Source organism: Anomalospiza imberbis, chromosome 1, assembly GCF_031753505.1.
Source record: "Anomalospiza imberbis isolate Cuckoo-Finch-1a 21T00152 chromosome 1, ASM3175350v1, whole genome shotgun sequence".
NCBI lineage: Eukaryota > Metazoa > Chordata > Aves > Passeriformes > Viduidae > Anomalospiza > Anomalospiza imberbis.
The window spans coordinates 98,736,885-98,758,694 of record NC_089681.1 but is presented as its reverse complement, the minus strand read 5'-3'; the positions used below and the strand labels follow the sequence as shown (position 1 = coordinate 98,758,694).

At 35.8% G+C, this 21,810-nt stretch overlaps 1 protein-coding gene across 12 annotated transcripts in view; it reads right to left on the bottom strand.

The window, feature by feature from the left end:
* Window positions 1-21,810, bottom strand: part of SUGCT (succinyl-CoA:glutarate-CoA transferase) — a 322,387-nt gene that overhangs the window by 276,280 nt on the left and 24,297 nt on the right. For all 12 annotated transcript variants that reach the window (XM_068201853.1, XM_068201767.1, XM_068201802.1 and 9 more), the window contains one exon: window positions 4,124-4,215. In XM_068201853.1, coding sequence (XP_068057954.1) covers window positions 4,124-4,215 — 92 coding nt within the window. The remainder of the gene's footprint in view (window positions 1-4,123; window positions 4,216-21,810) is intronic.

The following is a 21,810-nucleotide window of genomic DNA, read 5'->3' as shown; positions in this document are numbered from 1 at the left end:
CCTATAATTCTGAATCAGTCCAAACAATTTCTAGCCATCCTTGGTCTTTCTACCAAGACTCATGATGAGCTGCCATGTCTCACCATTTAATCAGCTTCAATCAGCTCCTGTCTCATAAACCAGACTTTCAGTGGCAGGACACACAGGTGTAAGTAGTGTGAAATGAATTCATTCAGGCTTTATCACTATCCTGCAGAACAAGGGATGTGAAGCTTCTTTACGCGAACAATAAAGCTAAACATACAGAGAAATAACCTTCCTTTAGACAGGGCTTCTGCCAGCACAGCAGTACTTTTGTAGCTAACATTATACCATTTATCTGGGCAAAGTAAGGATCTATACAGTGTCTTTTATTCAAGCAAGTTAGTCAAAACTGACAAACACCACCTCCCCTGCCAGACAAAAATGATTTTATTGTTCAGGTAGGAAGAGCAAATGTAGCACTAGCCAGGGAGAATGTGTCTTAAGCAAACAAAGCTGCCATCCAGCCTAAAGGGCTGGCTTAAACTCTAAATTAGGTGTAGTGTCAGGAGTTGCCCTTTCCTCATTTGAAAGGATAAAGATTCATAGCAGTTAAGCAGACCTTTTGTTTTTAAATCACTGTTCTTTGCTATTGCTCAATCTTATATTTTACACTTTTATTCCTAATTTTTGCTGTTTGCTAAATTCCTTACTATTTGTCAATATGTCCATGTTTTAGAAGCTTCCTTTCCTGAGGTGGTTTTTTTTTGCCTTTTGACATAATTTATCTTCCCAAACTTAGATGAGTAATGCAAAATTATCCATTTAAAATGAAAATTGTTTTGAAATGACATGCTTAAGAAAAGCATTCTAAGTCCAGTAGTTTTACAGATGTGAAATAATTGCTGAAGCTAATATGAACCAGCAATGGCTGTATTTTTCAACAGCTCTGAGCTATATATACCATGTGTATTCTTTCATAACACTTTGTTTGGTACTAAACCGAAGAATGGCCTCTCTGGATTGCAGATTAAATATTGTCTCATATTCAGTAAAACAAAAATGTTTCTTTCCTCAAGAAAGAATACACCACCATAAAGGTACTTCAAGTATTGAAGACCATGTATAATAATCCACTAGGAGATGGAAGGGGATTTGTAACCAAATTGGGCTTTATTTAATTAATTTCAAGTTATTGTTTTGATTAGTCATAGAAATTTCAATTAGAATTTCAAAATTCACAGGTGTGATACACTTCTAATACACAAGTAATCAAGTACATGTGTAGGAGCTTGCAGGTTTCTGTGCTCAAAACCATGATTTAAAGACACTCTTCTATTGTTCTTGGGTTTGTACAATCAGCAAAAACAACACTAGCACAAATGCAGTTGTTTGTGCCAATATTTTTGCAATACTGCAGAAGTTACAGCTTGATTTCAAGGTTCAGAATATCACTCAGAAGCATTTCAAAGTTATTACCATTAAGTGATGCCAGGAAAAAAAAAAGAAACAAAAAAAGCAAGCTGTTGTTTTTTTTTTTTTTTCATAGACAGGAATATATACTGCTATTGGATTATACATTTTTATATATATCAGATACAAAATTTTAGTACCCTATTATTAAAATGCTTTCTAAGGAACTGTAAATATATATACATTGATATAAATATGTATACCTCAACATTCAACACCTCAGTCATGTATGTAGATGCTTTTTTGCTGCTTGCTCAGATTCATTCAATTTGTCTGCTGCATCAGCTGATGCCTCTAAGACCATCCTGCAAGAACATTCAATGGCTTGTTTACAAACGGGATGTTAACAAAGAACACTGTTGCCCTGATGATGTTATTCTGATTATCTATAGCTGCTGCAATTAAATATAAAACCAACATCATCTGTTATAACTTTTCTTTTTTTCATTTCCAGTTTATGAGTGGCATTTTCTATTTTATTCTAAAAAAAATCAGACCCTAGTCTACCCACTCAAATGAACTTATTACCTTTAGCACATTAATTCCACATTATCTAGTCAACAAATAATTTATGCTTTATTAAAAAAAAAAGCATGAAATTGTTTTCTTTTTTATTCTTTTTCTTTGGCCACTTTTCTACATGTTGACTGAAACAAGGTTTTCTACTTTTGTTCAGACTTAATTTTGTGAAATTTAAACACAATTCTGTCACATGAACATAAATGTTTAAAAAATGGAAGATTTCACTATTAACAATTCTTCACTAGTTTAAAATAACTTTCAAACAAGCATACAATATGATTTTACAGCCACTTGGATAAGTTTCCACTACAACAACAACAACAAACTGTCCATCTATACATCAAAAAATGGTTTTGAGAAACTGAGGAAATACTACATAAAGAATTTCAAATAAAGAAAAATAAGCAAATTTATGCATGCTTATTTTAATCATGTGAAAGATAAGTTTGAATGAATTCTTAGAAGCCCCCAGTGAACAGACAAAGCTATTACTGACAGATTCCTATGATTACGCTACCTCAAGTCTTGGTGAGGTGATACGAACATCTGGTTTTCCAGTGTAGACCTTAATCTTTTAATAAAATCCATCTTTATAACAGCCACCGAGGACTATTATTTTCATAATATAACTTGCATGCAATTATTCAGTATAGCAGTTATTTATTCTGGCATTCACATATCATTGAAAAGCTGTACAAAAGTCCTGTGTTTTTCAATCTTTCTATCTACCTTTCTTTATTCACGTTGTACTAACAACATCTACCCCCTTCTAACAGTTTTGATACCCTTTCAATTTTGATTGGTATATTTTGAGGTGTGCATGAAGTTTCTGGAATTGTATTGGAAGTATTAACCTCCATTCTACAGATACAATATTAAATTTACTTACACTACAGTTACTGTGATCAGTCATTGCTTAGTGCCCATATACATTATATATTTGAAGGGAAGTGACTATAAGGACTGCACTCAATTTCATGTCTTCTCATGTTCTGAGATGGGACATCCTATGAGTACATGCCAATAACACAGCAGAAATGGACAGCCTCAGGAAACTAGGCACAAGATGTTTCAGCTTATTCAGTCAAAAAATGCTTGATTTTGGCTTTTTTCCCTAATAAAAAGGACAACTCTTGTAACAATAGTTGCCAGAAGTACAAACTTCTGATGTTTGCCATTGTTCTCAGTAGAAAATAAGTCTATTGGCAGAATATCAACCCTACAATCGAGTTGTGTCCAGATCATGTGGCTAGCTTCCAACAACCTACTCAAACACGAACAGCTGACACTTAGTACAGAAACTTTATGAATTCCTTGTTTATCTCGAAAATGCAAGTATCATACTCACTAGATCTGCACTACTGCTTCCAGATTACCAGGACCACCACCACAGAACAGTATCTAGCATTTATAATGCATAAAACAGACTTGTAACACTACCTCACTTGGAAAGGGACATTTTAGGACCATATTCCCTGCATCTGTAGGTGATTCAAGACAGCTCAATTAAATGTTTATTTGAACAGCATTTTTCTGAGGTAAAGACACATGTTCTGTGTACCTCTAGAATTCAAATACTAAACTACTGTTATGCTTCCTGCACTGCCACAGCTAACAAAGATCTTGGGTGTCAGTGGGAATAGGCACCACATAAAGCTTTTCCAGAAATGCAGGGCATCTTTCTGCCTATTTGTAGGCAGAATGATTGAAAAACATCCAGCTTTTGTCAGATTTACCTAGATAGCTTCACAATTCCCACTTTTACAAAGGGAATATCAATATCCAAGCCTCAGTGAGACTTCACACTCATAGGTATGGTTCTATCATTCAGCTGTCAACAATGTCTCTACTACACCTCTTGGAATGACTACAAGTGGTCATTAACAGGTTAGCATACATTGCCAATTTATACACTGGAGATTTAGGATTTTTCTTTTTTTCTTTAATTTTCTGTTTCTTGAGCATTTTTCTTTACAAGCCTGGAGTGACATAGCTGAAGTATATAAGTACTATTATTTTCTTAGATTCCCAGAAATGAGACCTCTTGTTGGACTCAGGAGGGTTTGCATAACAGATGTGTTACCATTAAGCTGACTTGTTCTATGCAGCAGCCAGTTTTGGTACACAGCACCAAGATTCTATGAAATTTGTAACTTGTGCACTCTACCTCATGCCCTGTGATATACATGAGACCAGAAACAGCAGCAGCAATGGAGTCATAGCCACCTCTCTGAACCACTGGACCAGTCTGACCATAACCTAAAAGAGAAAAAGAACAACTAGTAATTCAATCAAGGACAAGTACAACATAAGCTATTATTGCTCCTCAGCTTTTGTTAACAAATTGTCCAGACTGTACAACCAATGAATGCTATTGTATTCTATTTATTCCTGGACATTTCTAAGAGTAAAGTTGGATTTATCCTCTGTGGGTTGAGGATGTGTTAGATCTTAATTCTAGACAGACTTGTATCCCTGCTATGTTTCATTCCTTTTGGATAAAATTTCCTTTTTAATTCACTTTGTCAGCTGAGGTTGGATTCAGATGTTATTTCAGAGAATATACAGTATCTCTACAGGCCTACAATTGCTGTCCAACAGGGCCCATCTTGCCTGTGTTTTCTCCACTCTGCCATAAGCATACCTTGAATACTTCAAACAATACTAGAATCATGACACTATGGTTTTGACACATTAATTGTTCCCCACTCATTTCTATTACTTTATTCCGTATCTAAAGAGAGCTACTTTCAAAACAAACATTGTTTACAAAAGATGGCAAGACCTTTAGCAAGTACATACAATCTGATTGCCAAGAGTTAGCACCACTGACGTCCAAAATACTAAGAATTTTTACTGAACTACCTAAATACAGTTCTGTTCAGCTGTGTAATTAACTTAAACAGCTGTAGACAGAAGGATTCTGTTTGACCTCTCTTTGCTATAGTCATCATAGTTTGCTATAGTTCTTCCAACTTCATCACTTTGCTATAGTTCTTCCAACAACAACCATAAAATCTTCCAATTGAGGAGGCCTTGCACAAGCAGCTGAGGTCACTGGAACCAGTAACCACCATCACAGAGGGTAGAAGGCAACAGGGAAGAAGCAACATATTTGATTGATGGTTTCTATTAGTTTTAATAATGGCAGAGCCCTCAATAATCAGATTTAAGTGCAGATTTAAGAGGAAGCACATTCAAAGCTATTTAAGTGCTTTCTTTTCTGACATCTCTAAGAGAAATCCCTTGGAGAAATTACAAGATATTTGTGACAGATAAGATTCCTAATCTAGTTTTAAAACAACATTTCTGTTTAATTCTTACCTGTGGGGACAGTATTAGAATTGCATTATATCAACATATATTTCAAGGTAAAAAATTCCTGAATCTCCTAGATTCCTTTTCATAATTTGCCTGGAAAAATCTTCTCTACATATAGACAGTCTGTTCCGTAGGCATGACAGTCTAAACATTGGCTTTGTGAATTAAAGCACACAAAAATATTTTTTCATTGAGGTTATCTACCTCATTTCATCCACTTCGACTGATGCTGTTGTGTGCATAATTCATAAATTACTCCTAATGTATATTACAAGAGGAGTTAAAACACTTTGTTACTACAATTGATAAATCATACCAAGCAAAACAATATCCACTTACTACACAGATTTCCCCATTATACTACAAACTATCTCAATTGCCTTATTCTGGAGATGTGAGATCCATGTTGTGCAAAGCTGTGGAGGAGCTCAACTTCTACACTCAGTGTCACAGGTAATATCAGAATACTGACTTTATCAATGTAGCTTCAAAACAAACATTTTGCAAGAAAAAAGTCAACACTTTTCTTATGGTCAAATCTGTGTCACTACTACCAAGAAAGAAGAAAAAACCTACCAGTTTACCGTAACAGTTTTATTTGAAATCTGACAACAGCCGACTTTGAGATCCCAAAGAGAACTCATGGCATTTCCTTTCATATTTACACTCTTAAGTTTACAGCAAAGAATAGTGTATGCAAATATAAAAGGACGAGCAAATAAAATATACTGGATCCAGCCAAAAATGTTCCAAAGAGCTCTAATAAGGCATATACCATTATCTCATTGGAATGAATTGTAGAATTAAAACCAGTTAAGTGTGTTGGGCCACTTCAAAAACAAAATCTTGCTCAATAAAAAAAGTACTCCAAACAACTTTAATTGAATAGTGAAAAGCATATTGAAGTAAGTGAGAAACTGTGTACTGGCCTCAATTACTAACAAAGAAAAGACATCTCAACACATCTACTCACACAAATGTTTTCATAAACAGCAAACATCTGAAAATTAAATATTTAGTATGTAGACAGAACAACTATACAACACTTTGCAATGCTCTTCTGGTAAGGACAAACATCCATCCCTCAAACACCAAATTCAGGAAAGGTGACAGGCAACAAGATCTGCATTTTTCTAGAGAAGTTTCACAAATAAAAATTTTTAACTCCTTTTCACACTTTGTAACATCCAGGTTTCAAAATAAAAGGTGATGACTTTCTGGTTAAGATTAGAACTTGTATGGAGTGTTTAATTAGTCTTCATATGTCACAATAGATTAAAAAGAAAAAAAAAATTGCTTTTGATCTAAATTCTGAGTGGACAAAGCTAGTGTGGGGACAAAATCTGTTGTCATTGGAAATGTTTCGCCCCAGCAACTATGGATATACCAGATTCCTGGAGGAAAAAGTAGAGTTAAGTGAGAAATAGCTATTGCTAAAAATGAAAGATCTCTATATCCAGACAAAAATCAAAGGCTGAACATTATTTTCATGGTCAATGGAGCAACCCAGTGCAGATGTTTTAGAAATAAATAGGGACACAAACACAAAAAGCTTGAAGAAGAGTCAAAAATTACTTTCAAAAATATTCAGCCTGGTACACAGATTTTACAGTAACTATAATATATACACATACATACATTTGTTCATATGTGTGCACATATATACATAAATATATAAAATAACTCCCTAAAGATAAAAATACCACCTAAATTTTATGTTTGTCCAAATACCCTGTGTTGTCTCATACTTAATCCAGTGTGAAAAGCGTAGATTTGCAATTACACCCTCAAACCTAAATATAGGCTCCTGTTAAATAAAATGTAGTTAGTGGTTTAAAGTTTAGATACAGTAAAAATGCTGTAGGGTAAAGAGATAATCCCAGTTGAATACAGAGAGAATAGATTTAACAGTGATGGTCTCAGAAGATAAGATAAGGCAGCTGATTACACTCCTGCTCTCCTTTAGTGGAGCTTATCACCATAAGTTACAGTCAATATTTAAATAGTCTCTACTAGTAAAGAATTTATTTTAAATCCCTAAGTCCAGTGTAGGCATTTTTATTTTGGGGAATACACTGCAGAGAGACAAAAGAATTAAAATTTTAATTTAATAAAACTAAGTGTTTTCTAAATAATTTCAGCTTGACAGGCAGCTGCCTAGATTCTAAATCTCATGTAAAGCTTTAGATTTTTGTAAAACAGAATCTTCAAGGAGCAAAAGAAAGTTGCACTACACTAAACCCCTATTCAACTCCCAAAATCCCCATTCTATACCTTGCAGTAGGAAGATAGGATTTCTTCTGATACCTGTCACACCCTCATGTATCTAGAATTCAAAATCATTGCAGTATGAGCTGGTGTTCTCTACTGCAAAATGTACACTATCAATGAAACTGAGTACAAGACAATAATCCCCAGTTAGATTTCCAAGTGCTTCCTAAAAATTGTCGTTGTCAAAGCATTATTTAATCTGCATAGTAAGCTTTTGAAATGGCCAGAAACGGAGAATCACACAGAATCACAGAATGGGTGGGGTTGGAACAGACCACAGTGGGTCATCTGGTCCAACCTCCCTACTAAAACAGGGTCGTCCCAGAGCACATGGCATAGGATTGTGTCCAGATGATTTTTGAGTATCTGCAGTGAAGGAGACTCAACAACCGTTCTGGGCAATTTTTGGCACCCTCCTTTCAGGTGCTTAGAGACACTGAGGAAGTCCCTTCTCAGTTGTCTCTTCTTGCAGGCCCAGCTCCTGCAGCCTGTCCTTGTAAGACCAATGCTCCAGTCCCTTAATCACCTTTATTGCCCTCCAATGGACCCACTCCAGAAGCTCCATATCATTCTTGTGCTGAGGAGCCCAGAACTGGACCCAGCACTCCAGATGTGGCCTCACCTGGGCTGAGTAGAAGGGCAGGATCACCTCCACCGACCTGCTGGCAATGCTCTTCCAAATGCACCCGAGGAGACCATTGGCTGCCTTGGCCACAGGGGCTCACTGCTGGCTCATGGACAGCTTGTTGTCCACCAGGACCCACAGGTCCTTCTGCGCAGAGCTGCTTTCCACAGAGCAGTTTGGCCCCCAGCCTGCACTGGTGCAGGGGGTTATTCTTCCCCAGGCACAGGACTCTGCAATTGCCTTTGCTGAATTTCAGGCACTGCTTTCTGCCCATCTCTCAGTCTTCCAGTTCTTCTCTTCCATCTCTCTCAAGGCCCTTTTGAAGACCATTTTGAAGCCCTCTGTGATATCTGCCACTCCTCTGAGCTTTGTGTCACCAGTGAACTTGCTGAGGAGGCATCTGCCCCTTCATCCGAGTCACTGATGAACAAGTTAAACAATCCTGAGCCCAGTACTGAACCTTGGGGACACCACATGTGACAGGCCTCCAGCTAGACCCTGTGCCATTGATTACAACTACCAAAGGATTATTTGTTTATTCAGCATAATCACACCTAAATTCTCCTGTTCTGACCCTGCAGCCAAGTCTATTTTCTACAGAAGAAAGTGTAGAAACCTTTACTCTTTGAAGCTTTTTCTGAGCAAGAAAAATTAACTGGGTATGAGAAGTATGAATGAACTGGCACTGGCTACTTTGTGTCAGCTTAAGGGAAACATGGGCCTTTACTGGAGGCATTTACAAAGCAAATGCCACAGCATTCCACCAGCAATCCTGTACCCTTAGCTCAAAGAAGGAAGAAAGAGACTTTAACCAATTGGAAAGTTCTGAAAAACAGCGGATGCTAAATAGAGTCAGTAAAGATAAATTTGCACATGAAAAGTTTTAAAGCATTTTCTTAACCAAGATCTCCACTATCACTCTTTGTTAGTCTGCAACATTACATAGTGTATGATATATAAAATGAGACATGCTTAATGTAACATTAAAAAATCACCATCTGTCTGTGCCTGCATCTACTTTTTTTTAGTATTTGGGTAAATAACAATTAAAGTTTTATAAAATAAGGTGGCTTATATGTAATAATGCAGCTCACAGCTGTTCTAAAAGGTCTCCAGCACTTTGATGGCCAAACCTTTGATATGGAGCAACAAGAGAAGACTTAAGGTGCCTAAAAATATTTATCTAGCAAAACTGAAAAATAATCATGTCAAGATAAACAGTAAATTATAATAGCACTAAGATACTCATCACTAGCTAGGGGCATTGCAGAAGTAACTTTATGCAGGACACTGCAGCTGACTGAATATTTATTTGGTAAAATGCATTTAAGTATATAAATTTCCTGTGAATATTGGCAATATATATTGCAATTATATCTAAGAGTCAGATTGCTGCTATTATCTGATTAAATTACATTGGTATTAATACACCACAATTCCTGGCAAATGGAAAGACTAGAAGTATTTCTTTCTCCCAGATTTTTTTTAGTTAAATCAGACACACACATTAAAAAAAAAAAAACCCAAACAAACAACAAAAGCAAACAAACAAAAAAAACCCCAAAAACATTCTTCAACAGGAAATAAATCTTAGCTTAGCTACTATTCTGGAGTTGGTGTGACATTGTGACATTTATCCATGATGAAAGGGGGCCAATTATTCTGAAACATGGAAATTGCTTCTAAAACAACAAAGCTTATAGCTCTGGGCTTAGTGTGCGGGAGCCATGTGATGGCACTCAAGGTTTGGAACATATTACAGGAAAAATTATAATACTTTCAGACATCATATGGGACAAAAGTTTGGGGGGAAAAAAATAACATGTCATAACAAGCTACTGTTAGTTTATCCACTTTTAAATGCTCAATATATTTATCACATAAGCAAGACATAATTTGCTTTACAATCCACTCTAAATGATTCTGTTCTGAGAAACAGAAATAAATATTATGAAGCGAGAAAGGTCAGGCTGAAGATTACGAAAAAAGTAATAACAGTAAGAGTTGCCAGACTGCACAAAAGTGTTACTACCGAATTGCCAAATGTTCAAAAATGTCACACTAAATGTAAAAATGCTAGCAAAAAAAACCCTAACCCAAATCTGTCTCCAGAAAGAACTCTGTTAGAAAAACAGACTGTGTTCTTACAGGTTTAGCTTTCTAATACCATGCCAGCTTTACTTCATTTTTTCCAGATGACAGTGGGATTTTTAGATACATTTATGGCAGACATTCTTCATAAACTTTTAGAAACCAGGCAGACCAATAAGACAACTTTGTCCCATACAAAGTTTCATGCGTCTGTATGTTCTAAGCTATTCCAAAATGTGTAGAGAACACACGTTTCAACACCATATTTCCTTGCCCAGGAGTTAGTGATGATACAATGACAGAATTCCTAACATGTATAAAAAAATTAATTTTGGCTAGGAGTTGCCTGAAAGCATCTGGATAAACTGTGTTGCAATATCATAAGTTTAGGGACAATCACTCTAAAGCAAGTATTTTTACCTAGGTTAGTTTAGATTCATTTGGGATCTTTAATGAAGATTAACAAAAATGTTTCCATATTTCTCAGCTAGTTGTGTATTTGATTTTTATTTCATGAAATTTAACAGCCCAGGATAGTGGGCCATAATTTGCACCTTCAAGAAAACAACTGAGAAAGAAGTAAATCTCACAAAATTACTAAATGCAGAGAAACTGGAAAGGGGGAATGAAAACTCATTCAACACCTGAAATTGCTATTCTCGCTTCTTCAATACACTGTGTTTTCAAGCTAATGATGGCCTCATAATTAAATCTATAGGACAGCCTGAGTATGATTTTCTGTGTCATAAAAAGAAAGGTCAGCATTTCTCATTATGACCTGTGTTCAAAATATTTGTATCACATGCACAAGAAAACCAAAAGCCATAATTTCTGCACTTCTTCATGATTTGATAGCATGATAAAACTTTATAAGGCCAAATATAAAACACATTGTACTAAAAGGATAGGAAAAACCAACACGGAGACATGTTGTCAACACAGACCAATTCCCTGCAGTTCAATTCCCAGATGACAAATGACATTACAAAATCAGGCTGTATAAGATATCCTGAGCAAAACATAGAAAAATATGTTCAGCATAGGCATTTCTACAAATAGGAACTAAACATTGTCACAAATTCAATCCAGATAGATGGCTATCCCTGCTGAATAACAAATTAATGAGAAACACCTTTTGACTTGTTCTATTGCCAAAAGAAAATATTCAATTAAAGACAGCTTACATCTTTACTTAATAAAGATTAATGAAACATGCAGAAGAACACAAGCAATTCTCTGTGATGACAAAAGCCAAAGTTTTAACCGACGCATTATAAGTAACTTTGCCGTGTCAGAGCTGCCAAATGCATTAGCAAAACGAGTAACGATTTTTGGAAAATGCTTGCCATGTGTTGGTCAGAAGGAAAGGAAGTACAACTTCCTGAATAGGCAGGCTTACAGGAGATCAGAACAGTTACAAGAAAGGTGAAGTCAGAGCAAACTGTCAAGAGAGATGAAAGGATGTTGAAAAAAAATAAGCCTTAGGTCAGCAAGCAGAAAATCTGACCAATCTGATAAAAACATTTCATTTCCCAATTGATGATTGCAAATGAGTACAATATTTATTGCTTTTACACATGTTGATTTAGATATTCTAACCCTGTCTTTGGAACAAAATCAGGTGTTATAAGTTGGAAGGCATAGATAAAACAAAATTGTTAAATCAAACACAAAACTCTATGCTAAGATTTAGCTACTGAAAGGCTAGAAGAGGACAAACAACAGCCTCTGCCAGTTGTTCAACTCCATTCAATTTTCATGTGATCTGGGTACCCAGCCTCACATAACTCGTGTTAGGCACCAACCACGCTTTCTGGGACACAGCCACAGACCATTTCAAACAACACAAGCCTTTTGGATTTCAAAAGGCTTTTAATCAGCCTGCAAGATTCTAGGCCATATTTTCTAGCTTTATAACATGCCAAATATAAGTTACAAGAAAGCAGTCCTTCCCTCCATAGCTCAAATTGTAATTACTCAAGAGATGCCATCACTTTCTTTTGTTAAGTCAGTGAAAGTTTAAGTTGTCACTCTGAATTTTAAGGCAGAAGCAGCTTCCCCATCTAAGTGGGGGCACTATTCCACATGATCTAAGAAATTAAATGTGTCATGATGACCATTTCCAAAAACAAAGTTTCAATTAAAAGTTTTTAGATGACACTGAGATTAGGTATTCAAACTTTAGCCCCCACCTTAAAGGAGGCTGATAGACACCCAAATTATCCATTGCTATTCTGGGTTTACATAAATATTCCCAGCTGAACACACTTAAAAGTAAAAAATCACTCCTTGTTAGATGCTTGGTATGGATACAGCTGATATTAGGACTACAAATATTTATATAGTGAAAGCTAATATTAAAATAGTGAAGTGAATTACTCCCACCAGTGTAGCAATGGCATTTACCCAGAACATCCAGGTTGCAAAATTTGCACAGAATCTGAGCCAAGCTGTCTGTCCTAGCCTCTGTGTGTCCTTACCTACTTTGCTAGGACTTCTCTGCCCGCTCAACTCTACCACACTATTATGACTATGGTAAGGGAGCAAATACTTGTGAGAAATATCTGGCTAATCTGGAAATCAGTCAGGAGTCAACAGAAAGACATCACACTTCAGCTCAATAGATATTAATAATCTTACTACTTCTTATAGTGAAAAAAATCATGTAAAAGTAAGAAGTACATACAGGGTATATTTTCTATGAATATTTATGATGCTATAGCCAAGCAGCATAGTGTTAGGATAGCCTCAGTGAAGTCTTCTGATAAGGACATGATTATTTATGATCCCATGACAGAAATGTAAGGCAATTACTTAATTACATAATTATTTCTCATCTGAAACAGGTAATGTACGTTCTAAAGTGGATATTGCCTGAACAGACATCCATTTGTTGTGACTGTACATAGTTATGTTGACAGACAAATCTGTGCAGCAGTGTCCAATGAAGGAGTTGACCTCGACCAAACACTTCCCCTGGGGGTTGCATATCTGTGGCTGAGAATACATACTATGACCCTGACCTCTCCCTCTAAGATCAAATACATAGTGCCTCAGGGGCAGAAGCTGGAAAAGCATATCAAAACCAGTATGTAATTGTTTTTTAAACTTTCTAAAAATTTCCTCAAAATTTTTCAAAACAAATCTATAAAGTTCCCAAAGAGAATTAAGTCATATGGAATGCAACATAGCTGTAGAATACCAGGCTGTCATTTAAACCCTTTCAATAACTTCAGTGATATTTTTAAAGCCTGATTTTAGTTCTCTTTAGTCTACACACACAAAATATGTAAACAGAGGAGATATGTTAAAATACATGTTCTGGAAATAAAGATATTTACTCTTTTCAGTTTTAATCTTAAAAGAAGTTCAATTAATTAATAAATTCATTCCCATATATTTTAAGATCATTAATTTAATTTTACAGAAATACAAGAAACTGACAAACAGTCATATATATTATGAGCAGGCACATGATATATAGCACCCCTTCTTATTGTACAATGAACATAGTTTTATATGAATAAGCAACTTGTAGTTGCAGTTTCATAAAATAATTTTGGAAGATGTAGTCTCTTAAAAGAGTTTACAAAATTTTGGCTTCCTATTTTCCTCTTGAAATGGTGGTCAGGTCACTGTAAGACACAATTGCAATGGCACTAGGTATCCTTATCCTGACTTTGCAATACCCACAAGGACTCTCCTGGAAAAGAAAGCCATCCTCTCTGTTAGAAAGCTTTTCTAAATGTTTAATAGGAATCCTTTTTTGCAGAAATTTGAACAGTTACTTCTTGTCTTATGTATAACAGATTATTTTTTCCTCTTTACAAGAGCTTTTACTTACAAGAATACTTGTAAGTTATCCACAGACCTCTTCTCATTACGTCCTTACTTCACAGTAACATTCACTACTTCCTATGTCTAAGTTTTCCCTACAAGACAACTCACAGATCAATGGGTTTAGCTGTTGGCATAAACACTGGGATACAAAATGCTGTTAATGATCAGGTACATGGAGAAGTGCCAGACTCTGACACTATATAGGTTTCTAAAAATGACAAAAAACAGGCTATTTTTCAATAGTTTATGTCTTCTACACCCAAAACCAGTTTTTTTTTTTTTTTCTGTTTGCTAGCTACTGACAGTGTTTTATTTTATAACAGTATTCTAAAAACACAAGTAATGAAAACCATATGCTTACTTGGAAAACATTTTCAGGTCAACAGCAGCTACTTACAGTCTTCCTACAAATCAAACAATGCCCACAGACAAAAAGGCACAACAAAGACACTGAGATCTTTTCACTGTTTTAATTAGTTATACTTGCTTCTTTGGTGAAATCACAAAACCTCACCATTTGAAACAATGAAACAAACCAAACAAAGGAAAACTCCTGCAATCTTCATGAACTAAGTCCATCAGGCAAGGAAAAAAGATTAAGAAAACAAGAAAAATCAGATAAGAATGCTATTAGACAGGAGATTCCCTAAAATATAACTAATTTGGAAACAAGCAGAGAAATTTTTAGTAATAACAAACAAAATCTTTCATGATCTTTTCATGATCAAACTCTTCTCTTAAGACTATTACAACCCAAACACAATAAATACAGGTTTACAAAAGCCTGCTGCATGGCTTCTGAAGATGCCTAAAATCTTCCAGCTTTGTTTTTGTTAACTTAGCTAGGCACCAGTCCAAGCATAATAGCTACTGAAAAACAAACATTAAACCATCAGTAAGTGTCTTCACAGTTGTACTGTGCTGTTCATATCCAGGATTTTCAGTGTCTAATCTGTTTTCATTCACTGTAAACTAACCCAGTGTTAAATCTTACAACTCACAGCCTCTCTGTCTGACATTGTATTCTTCATTAGGACAGAGTCCAAAATTCTGAAAGTTTTGATTTCATACAAAATATTGCTACTTAGATGGAAGAACAAGCAATAGAGTTAGAAGGCATAAGAAAAAACATCACTTTCATGCACTGCTGAAAGTCAATACTTAATATTAAAGCAAGGAAGAATTATGACTTGTTCATTAAACTTTTTGTATGCTTGATACTGAACAAAGAATGGGAACACAGTGTTTCAGAAAAGCACTCATTTTCAACTATTTCTTGTTCCTAAACTCACAGTATTTTGGACATTCAGGCTATGTGTGACTGAAAAAATAATAGTGGAAAAAACAGCTAAGCCCTCCTGCTAGGATGCTAAATGGTAGCTTAATCATTTACAGGAAAAAAAAAAGTTAATGCACTCTAGCTGCTGATGGTGTGTTGATAACAGAAGCAGCAAAAAGTCAAAGACTTAGTGTAATTCAGCTGAAACGCTCATCTTCCTGAAGATATGCAGCAGATCTGAATCCTTCAAGGATATCAATCCAACCAATAGAAAAGATATTCTGTCAGCTCCCATATATTTCTCAGTAACCCTTTTTCAATTTGCCACCTCTCAGTCTCTACCCTTTTCATACTTGCTTGTGTTACTGATACATTTCAAAAGTTTGGTCGGTGTCAGTGCCAGAGCCCTTTATTATTTTTGAAGTACCGGCAAAACCCTGCAAATACAGGACAAATGCAGGTTTCCAGACCAAATTGTACTTCATACTAGAATGTGAAACCATTTACAGAGAAACGTCTCCAAGAAGAACAATTTTACCAGCAAAAGAAAAGTTTTGTCAACATAGTAACATATTTGCTAACGGCTTCTGCCAAAACAACTAAACCAATCAGTGTTAGCACCTCTTCACAATCCTGTCCAGCACAGCTGTGCGACAGAAGTCTGTTGTATAGAAAACAGCCTATTGCTCAGTTCCAAAAAGTTTTACAGCCAGCTGAATTTTATAGAATCCTCTTTTGAACATACTTGTTTTGGTCTATGCTAATTTTGCAAGCAGTATATAAACCCACCAGCAACAAGAATGTGCTTTAAGTAGGAAAACTAACCTTTGGTTCTGCATCTTGACACAGCATAACTACATTAATCCTATAGAAGGAGATATTTGAAGTTTGGTAAACCATCCAAAAAAATCCAGCTTTGTAATACTTATATTTCAGTCACTCTAGATTTGAATACACATTTTTGTGTATGGTACAGGTTACAAAACATTGTTGCCATCACCATTAGAAAAGCATAAATACTCCAAATTCAAGTTCATTTTGTTTCTCCTTCAATCAAGAGCTACCAAGCTTAATTGCTTTGCAACACACCTCAGTCAAATCTTGCTTGTTCACATTTTATTATGCAACCTCTTGGCAACTCATGTTGTCCAAAGAGGCTGTAAAGGCATAATTAAACAGGTTTAAGCACAGAGCACCATGGAAATATGAAAACAAATGGATAAAAAAAGACCCACTAGATGCATATTTTGTCTCCAGAAACAGAGAAAGAGAGATGACAAGATGAAGAGGCTAAGCCTAATACTATTCTGGAGTACAATCCAGGTTCCAACAGTTTACAGCTGATAGTCGTCCTGATAAAGTAGATAATAAAAAATGCCCAAATCAACTGCTTAGGAGTAAAATATACAGAAAACCTTTACAATTTTGAGGCACTTTAGGTAGGCAGACACTTCAAACTTAGCTAATCATAACATAAGCAATAAACTAAACCAAAAAGAAAACTGAGAATTTTGAAAAACATTACAATACTTTTAACACACAGTCCCAAAAATTCAAATCCTATGAATCAAGCTTCTAAAACACATGGTTCTTAAAAAGAAATATGAAAAATATGTGAACAATAAAAGCAGAAGTAATTTAAAGTAGTCCTGTCATCTATTTGAAAGTCTGATCAGCAGTGAAGTAATTGTTTCCCAGTCTTCACACAATCATTAGGAATTTTTTCAGTAAAAGCAGATATCAACACAAAATAAACAAATTCTTTATTAAAAAAAAAAAAAAAAAAAAAAAACAGCAAATAAGTTTCTAATCTCAGTAAAGAGAAAAAATAATCCCGGGTCTAATAGGCCTATTTAATGCTTTTCGTTTTTGTCTAGAGACAAACACATCCTGAGGTATGTCTGAGGTACATGTCTGAGGTAAACACATCCTTCACACCCTTGCAGATGGATCACCTTTGATACAAAACACCTGTAAAGATTAGGAGATCTTCAAAAAGAAGAAGCAGCAGAAATTAGGATCAATTTTTTTATACACCATCAGAAGGTACACCCTGTTTTTGTGGCTGTGTTTCTGTAGAACAATAATTGGCACCATGAGCTAAGAACAGAAATTAAAAGCTCTCATTGGTCCTCCTCATTTAATTCTGAATAAAGCAGTCAACTGTGGAAGGCTATAACAATATTTGCTTTATTTTATATATACATAACATTTACAAAAATTAAATTTCATGTGTTTAAGATTGTAATTTATACTCCATATACTGTGTACATTACCCTCGGAAGAAATACAGGCCACAAAGGGCCAATTCTTAGGCATCAGACTGTTTTGGAATGGGACTTGTACTAAGCACAAAGAGGTTTGGGACTGCACAGGTTACCTTTTACAAGACAGAATAAAGGAGAGGCACAAAACTATCTAAACATGTACTGCTAAAATGAAGCAAGTCCTTAAAACATGATACTTATGGGCTATTTTCAGAAGCATCAGCTATAGTGCTGCCTCACTTTAAATCAATGGACATCTGTTTCCAGAATTTCCTTTCTAAAGTTTTGCAGGTACACAAATTATCTTTTGATCCTAAAAAAGTACTGTGAGTAAGTCAACACTACATATTGCTACACCATGATAAATGGCTCAATCAGTTTGGCCACAAAAGTAATGCAGCTATGATACTTGAGTTCTAATTTACTATGCTGGTTTAGAGAGAGCCCTTGTTTTTGTTTCTACACAACACTATTAAATTATGTAAATGTACTCTGACTGGCTCAAAAGTTCCCTTTCATAAAGGAAAGAACCTACATGAACAGATCAAAGTAGTTCTCTCAGGGAATTTACCCAGCAGAACTATGTACCACCTAAAACCATCACTGATACACCCATGCACTGCTGTGGCAATTGATTCCTTTCTTAGAAACAAGAACCGTTTCTTCATTCCCAGGACCAAGTGACTTCTTTTTTGTTTTTCTAAGTTTTAGAGAAAAAGTACTTTTTGGACATCATTGAAGTAGTATTTGGAAATATGCATTCTGCCAATTAATTTTCACACATAAGCAATCATTTTGCTGCTTCACACAGAACTTTTCTAGCTCAGCCAAAAGGAAAAATTGACACAGCTTAAATACTCAAATGGCATAGGATTAGTTTTTCAGGCCAAGGCACAAATCTGTTTAGATGTCTTTCTTTTAGAAAGAAATCAGATATCTTGAACTTATGAGATAATACTACCTCTTCCACATTAAGTTTTTTAAAAATATTAAATTGTTGAAATTCTGCTTGTGAATGCTGTATAATACAAATAGAGATTAAAATTGTCTCATCAGTTTCTTTGGTGGTTTTATTCATATGGTGAAGGTGGGAAGAAAGGAGTAATAGCTTGAAAAACCTTCCTACTGCCTGCAAACCTTCCTAATGCCTGCAAGAACTGGCTCCTTGGCTTTGATTTACATCATGCAAACTTTCAGTCAAGAATTAACTTCTTTGTGAGGTTGTCTTTACAATATTTAACACTTGTGCTATATAAGTTAAAACTGTTCCCAATTCTTTCAGAAATTCATATTTAGAGTTAATACAATTTGAAAATTCTCAGTCCATTTGATCATATATTGATGGCCACCTCAGGGATCAGAGTAATTACACATGAGATGTATAATAAATTCTTAGGGCTCCTGTATGCCATAAAGCTGGTTCTTTACTGCACAAGGAACCAGATAGCAATCTGCACAAATATGCAGTTTACGCTGAGAATTACAAAGCAGCATATTGGTACAGTGCAGAAAAGCACCAAAGTATTCAATATCCATATAATTTCTTATTTTGTACACTGTATATGTTGTCCCAATTACTTAAATCTCTGAAAACAGAGACAATCCACTTCTCCAACTAATTTTAATTACTATCTCCCAAAATTTTTTCTTGAGATTTTCTTTTATTAACACACTCATTATTTGAATTCCAAGTGGCATTTTGGCTAATTCTATGCAATAAGCAAAGGTTTTTGATGCTTTCACATACTATCAGAATCTTCATTTCAGAACTGCTCTGTGCAAATGTACAGAACGCTTTAGGAAGAGATGGTTAGATGGCCCACCACAGTACTTCCTTCTGATCACAGCAGCATTTCTTTTAAGAAAAAACCTGATGTTCCAAGCTACCTTTCTTACACATTTTTTTTTTTTTACTTATAGATTGTTCTTCTCTCAACTTTCTTCCATTTCCCACAGTTTTTGAAATGTGATACCCAGAAGTGGACTTCACCTTCCAACCGTACCAATGTGGAGCAGGGTAGAGAAACAGTTCTTTAGGCCATATTCATATTTATACAATCCAGTATGACACTAGTCCTTCATCTAATGATATCATCACTGACTCATGCTCAACTTTGATCATTCCCCATCCATACAACCAAGTTTTCTAAGAACCCTCTTCTAACCCAGTGCACACTATATTAAAATTACTTGATTATTTTGATTAAGCAAAGTACATTGTACTTTATTTCAATCTTTAATTCTACCCTTCCTCTTTTATTTATGTAAACAATTTGGTCAACTTAATCTTTAATTTTAATCCTGCTGTGTAAATTGACTCCTTTCAGTATTGTGGGCTTTCAGAGCTGCATAGAGCTCTCAGGCCACTAAAAATGGATCTTTTACATTAGGACTTCATCACATGACTGGGCTGTGTTGTCACAGAAACTGTTAGGAAGTGTTCCAATTCGAGGCTTCAGTAACAAGAATTGAGCAGAGGCCAGCCCTCCATGACTCTTCTGAGAGTTAGCCCGACCCCCAGGAAATGTTCTAAAGGACATTATAAGGCTGTAAGGGAAGTGATGCCTTCTACCTGTAAATCACCTCCAGGTTCTTCCTGCCTCTCAAATCTAAACCCCACAAGCCCCCAGCAGCACATGATGGCATCGGAATTTTGGACTCATCTGCATTGCAATCCATCACCTATATTAAACAAAACAAAAAATCCAGCAACATCAGTTCTGAAGCATTTTCTTCCACTGTCATGAAGTATCTATAGTAAGCTATGAGAGTGTTTCTGATCCTCTTGAACCAAGTTTTTTTATTTCTTGTACATCATATTTTCCTAGCTTTTCTATGAAAGAATTACTCAAAAGTGTCAAAAACTTCATTACAGTCAAAATATATAGCACAAGTTTTATTTTCCTTATATAGACAACCAATTGTATTGTCTTAAAAAAAAATTGTGTATCTGCTAATTAACTTGTCAAAAAATGGTCTCAGACTATTTTATCTCTAGACCCTGATAAACTTCTCTTAACTGCCCACACAGATAACTTCAAGCTATCAAAAAAAAAAAAAAAAAGATAGATCTTCCAACTGCATAATGTAAAAATTAACAGATTAGAGAAGTTTAATTTTCTTTTCCAATGCTGGAAGGCTCTATTTTTATTAAATCAAGCTCAGGTAGAAGCTTCATATTTTTCCCCTCCAAATGCTTTATTCAATTATTGTGAGCACTGAAGTTCATACCTCAAGGCTTGCAAACTTGTGACTTTTGTGTTTACTTAAGAGCTGTATCATGCTCATAATTTTCCAGACCTCCCTCCTTATTCTTAAAACACATTAAGAACTACTGGAAGCACAATAACCAATTTGTTCTGACAATGCCGCTTTTACACATCAGACAATGCATTATTTTCCATTAATAGAAAACAATACATTTATTGAAAAAACTCCATGAACATGTTTTACTGAATACTGGTGCCACAATACACAATATCCATTTTTGCACTTTCCAAATTCCTTAACATCATGATTTGATGCTGGCGCAGTGCCAGTGCCCCCAAATGAGTACTGTGAGATGCGATCAGGAACAGAGCAGAGCAGGCTTGAGCTTAGAAATAAAGGAAAAAAACTTTATTAACCTACCACTATAATAAAAGACACACACTGAATCCAGAATGAAAACCCTCCAAAACATTCCTCCTCCCCCCACCAAAACTCCAACAAAACACAGTGAGACAAAACTTGGACCCTCAATCAAGTTACCACCCCTCAGATAATCAATAGTCAATCAGGGGAGACAGGAGTCTCTCTTGTACCATAGACCCCCACAGGAAACACAATTGCCACCTCTTGTGTTTCCATGTCACACATGGCACTGCCCGGAGAAAATCTGCCAGTGTGACACTCTCCTTTCCGTGTCACAGTGCTCTCACCACCATGCATGGACTGAAACTGCTCATAGGGTTCCTTTAAGGATGCTTTGCCAAGGACCAAAGAACAACAGTTTCTCATCTTGGGACAACAGTCCCACCCATCTTCTCCTCCCCTGGGGCTGAGAGTCCAACAGTTTCTCATTTTTGGGACAACAGTCCCCCCCCCATTTTCTCCTCCCTGGGGGCTGAGGGTCTTGAGAACAGAGATCTTCTTCTTCCTGGAGACAGAGGGCACCACCA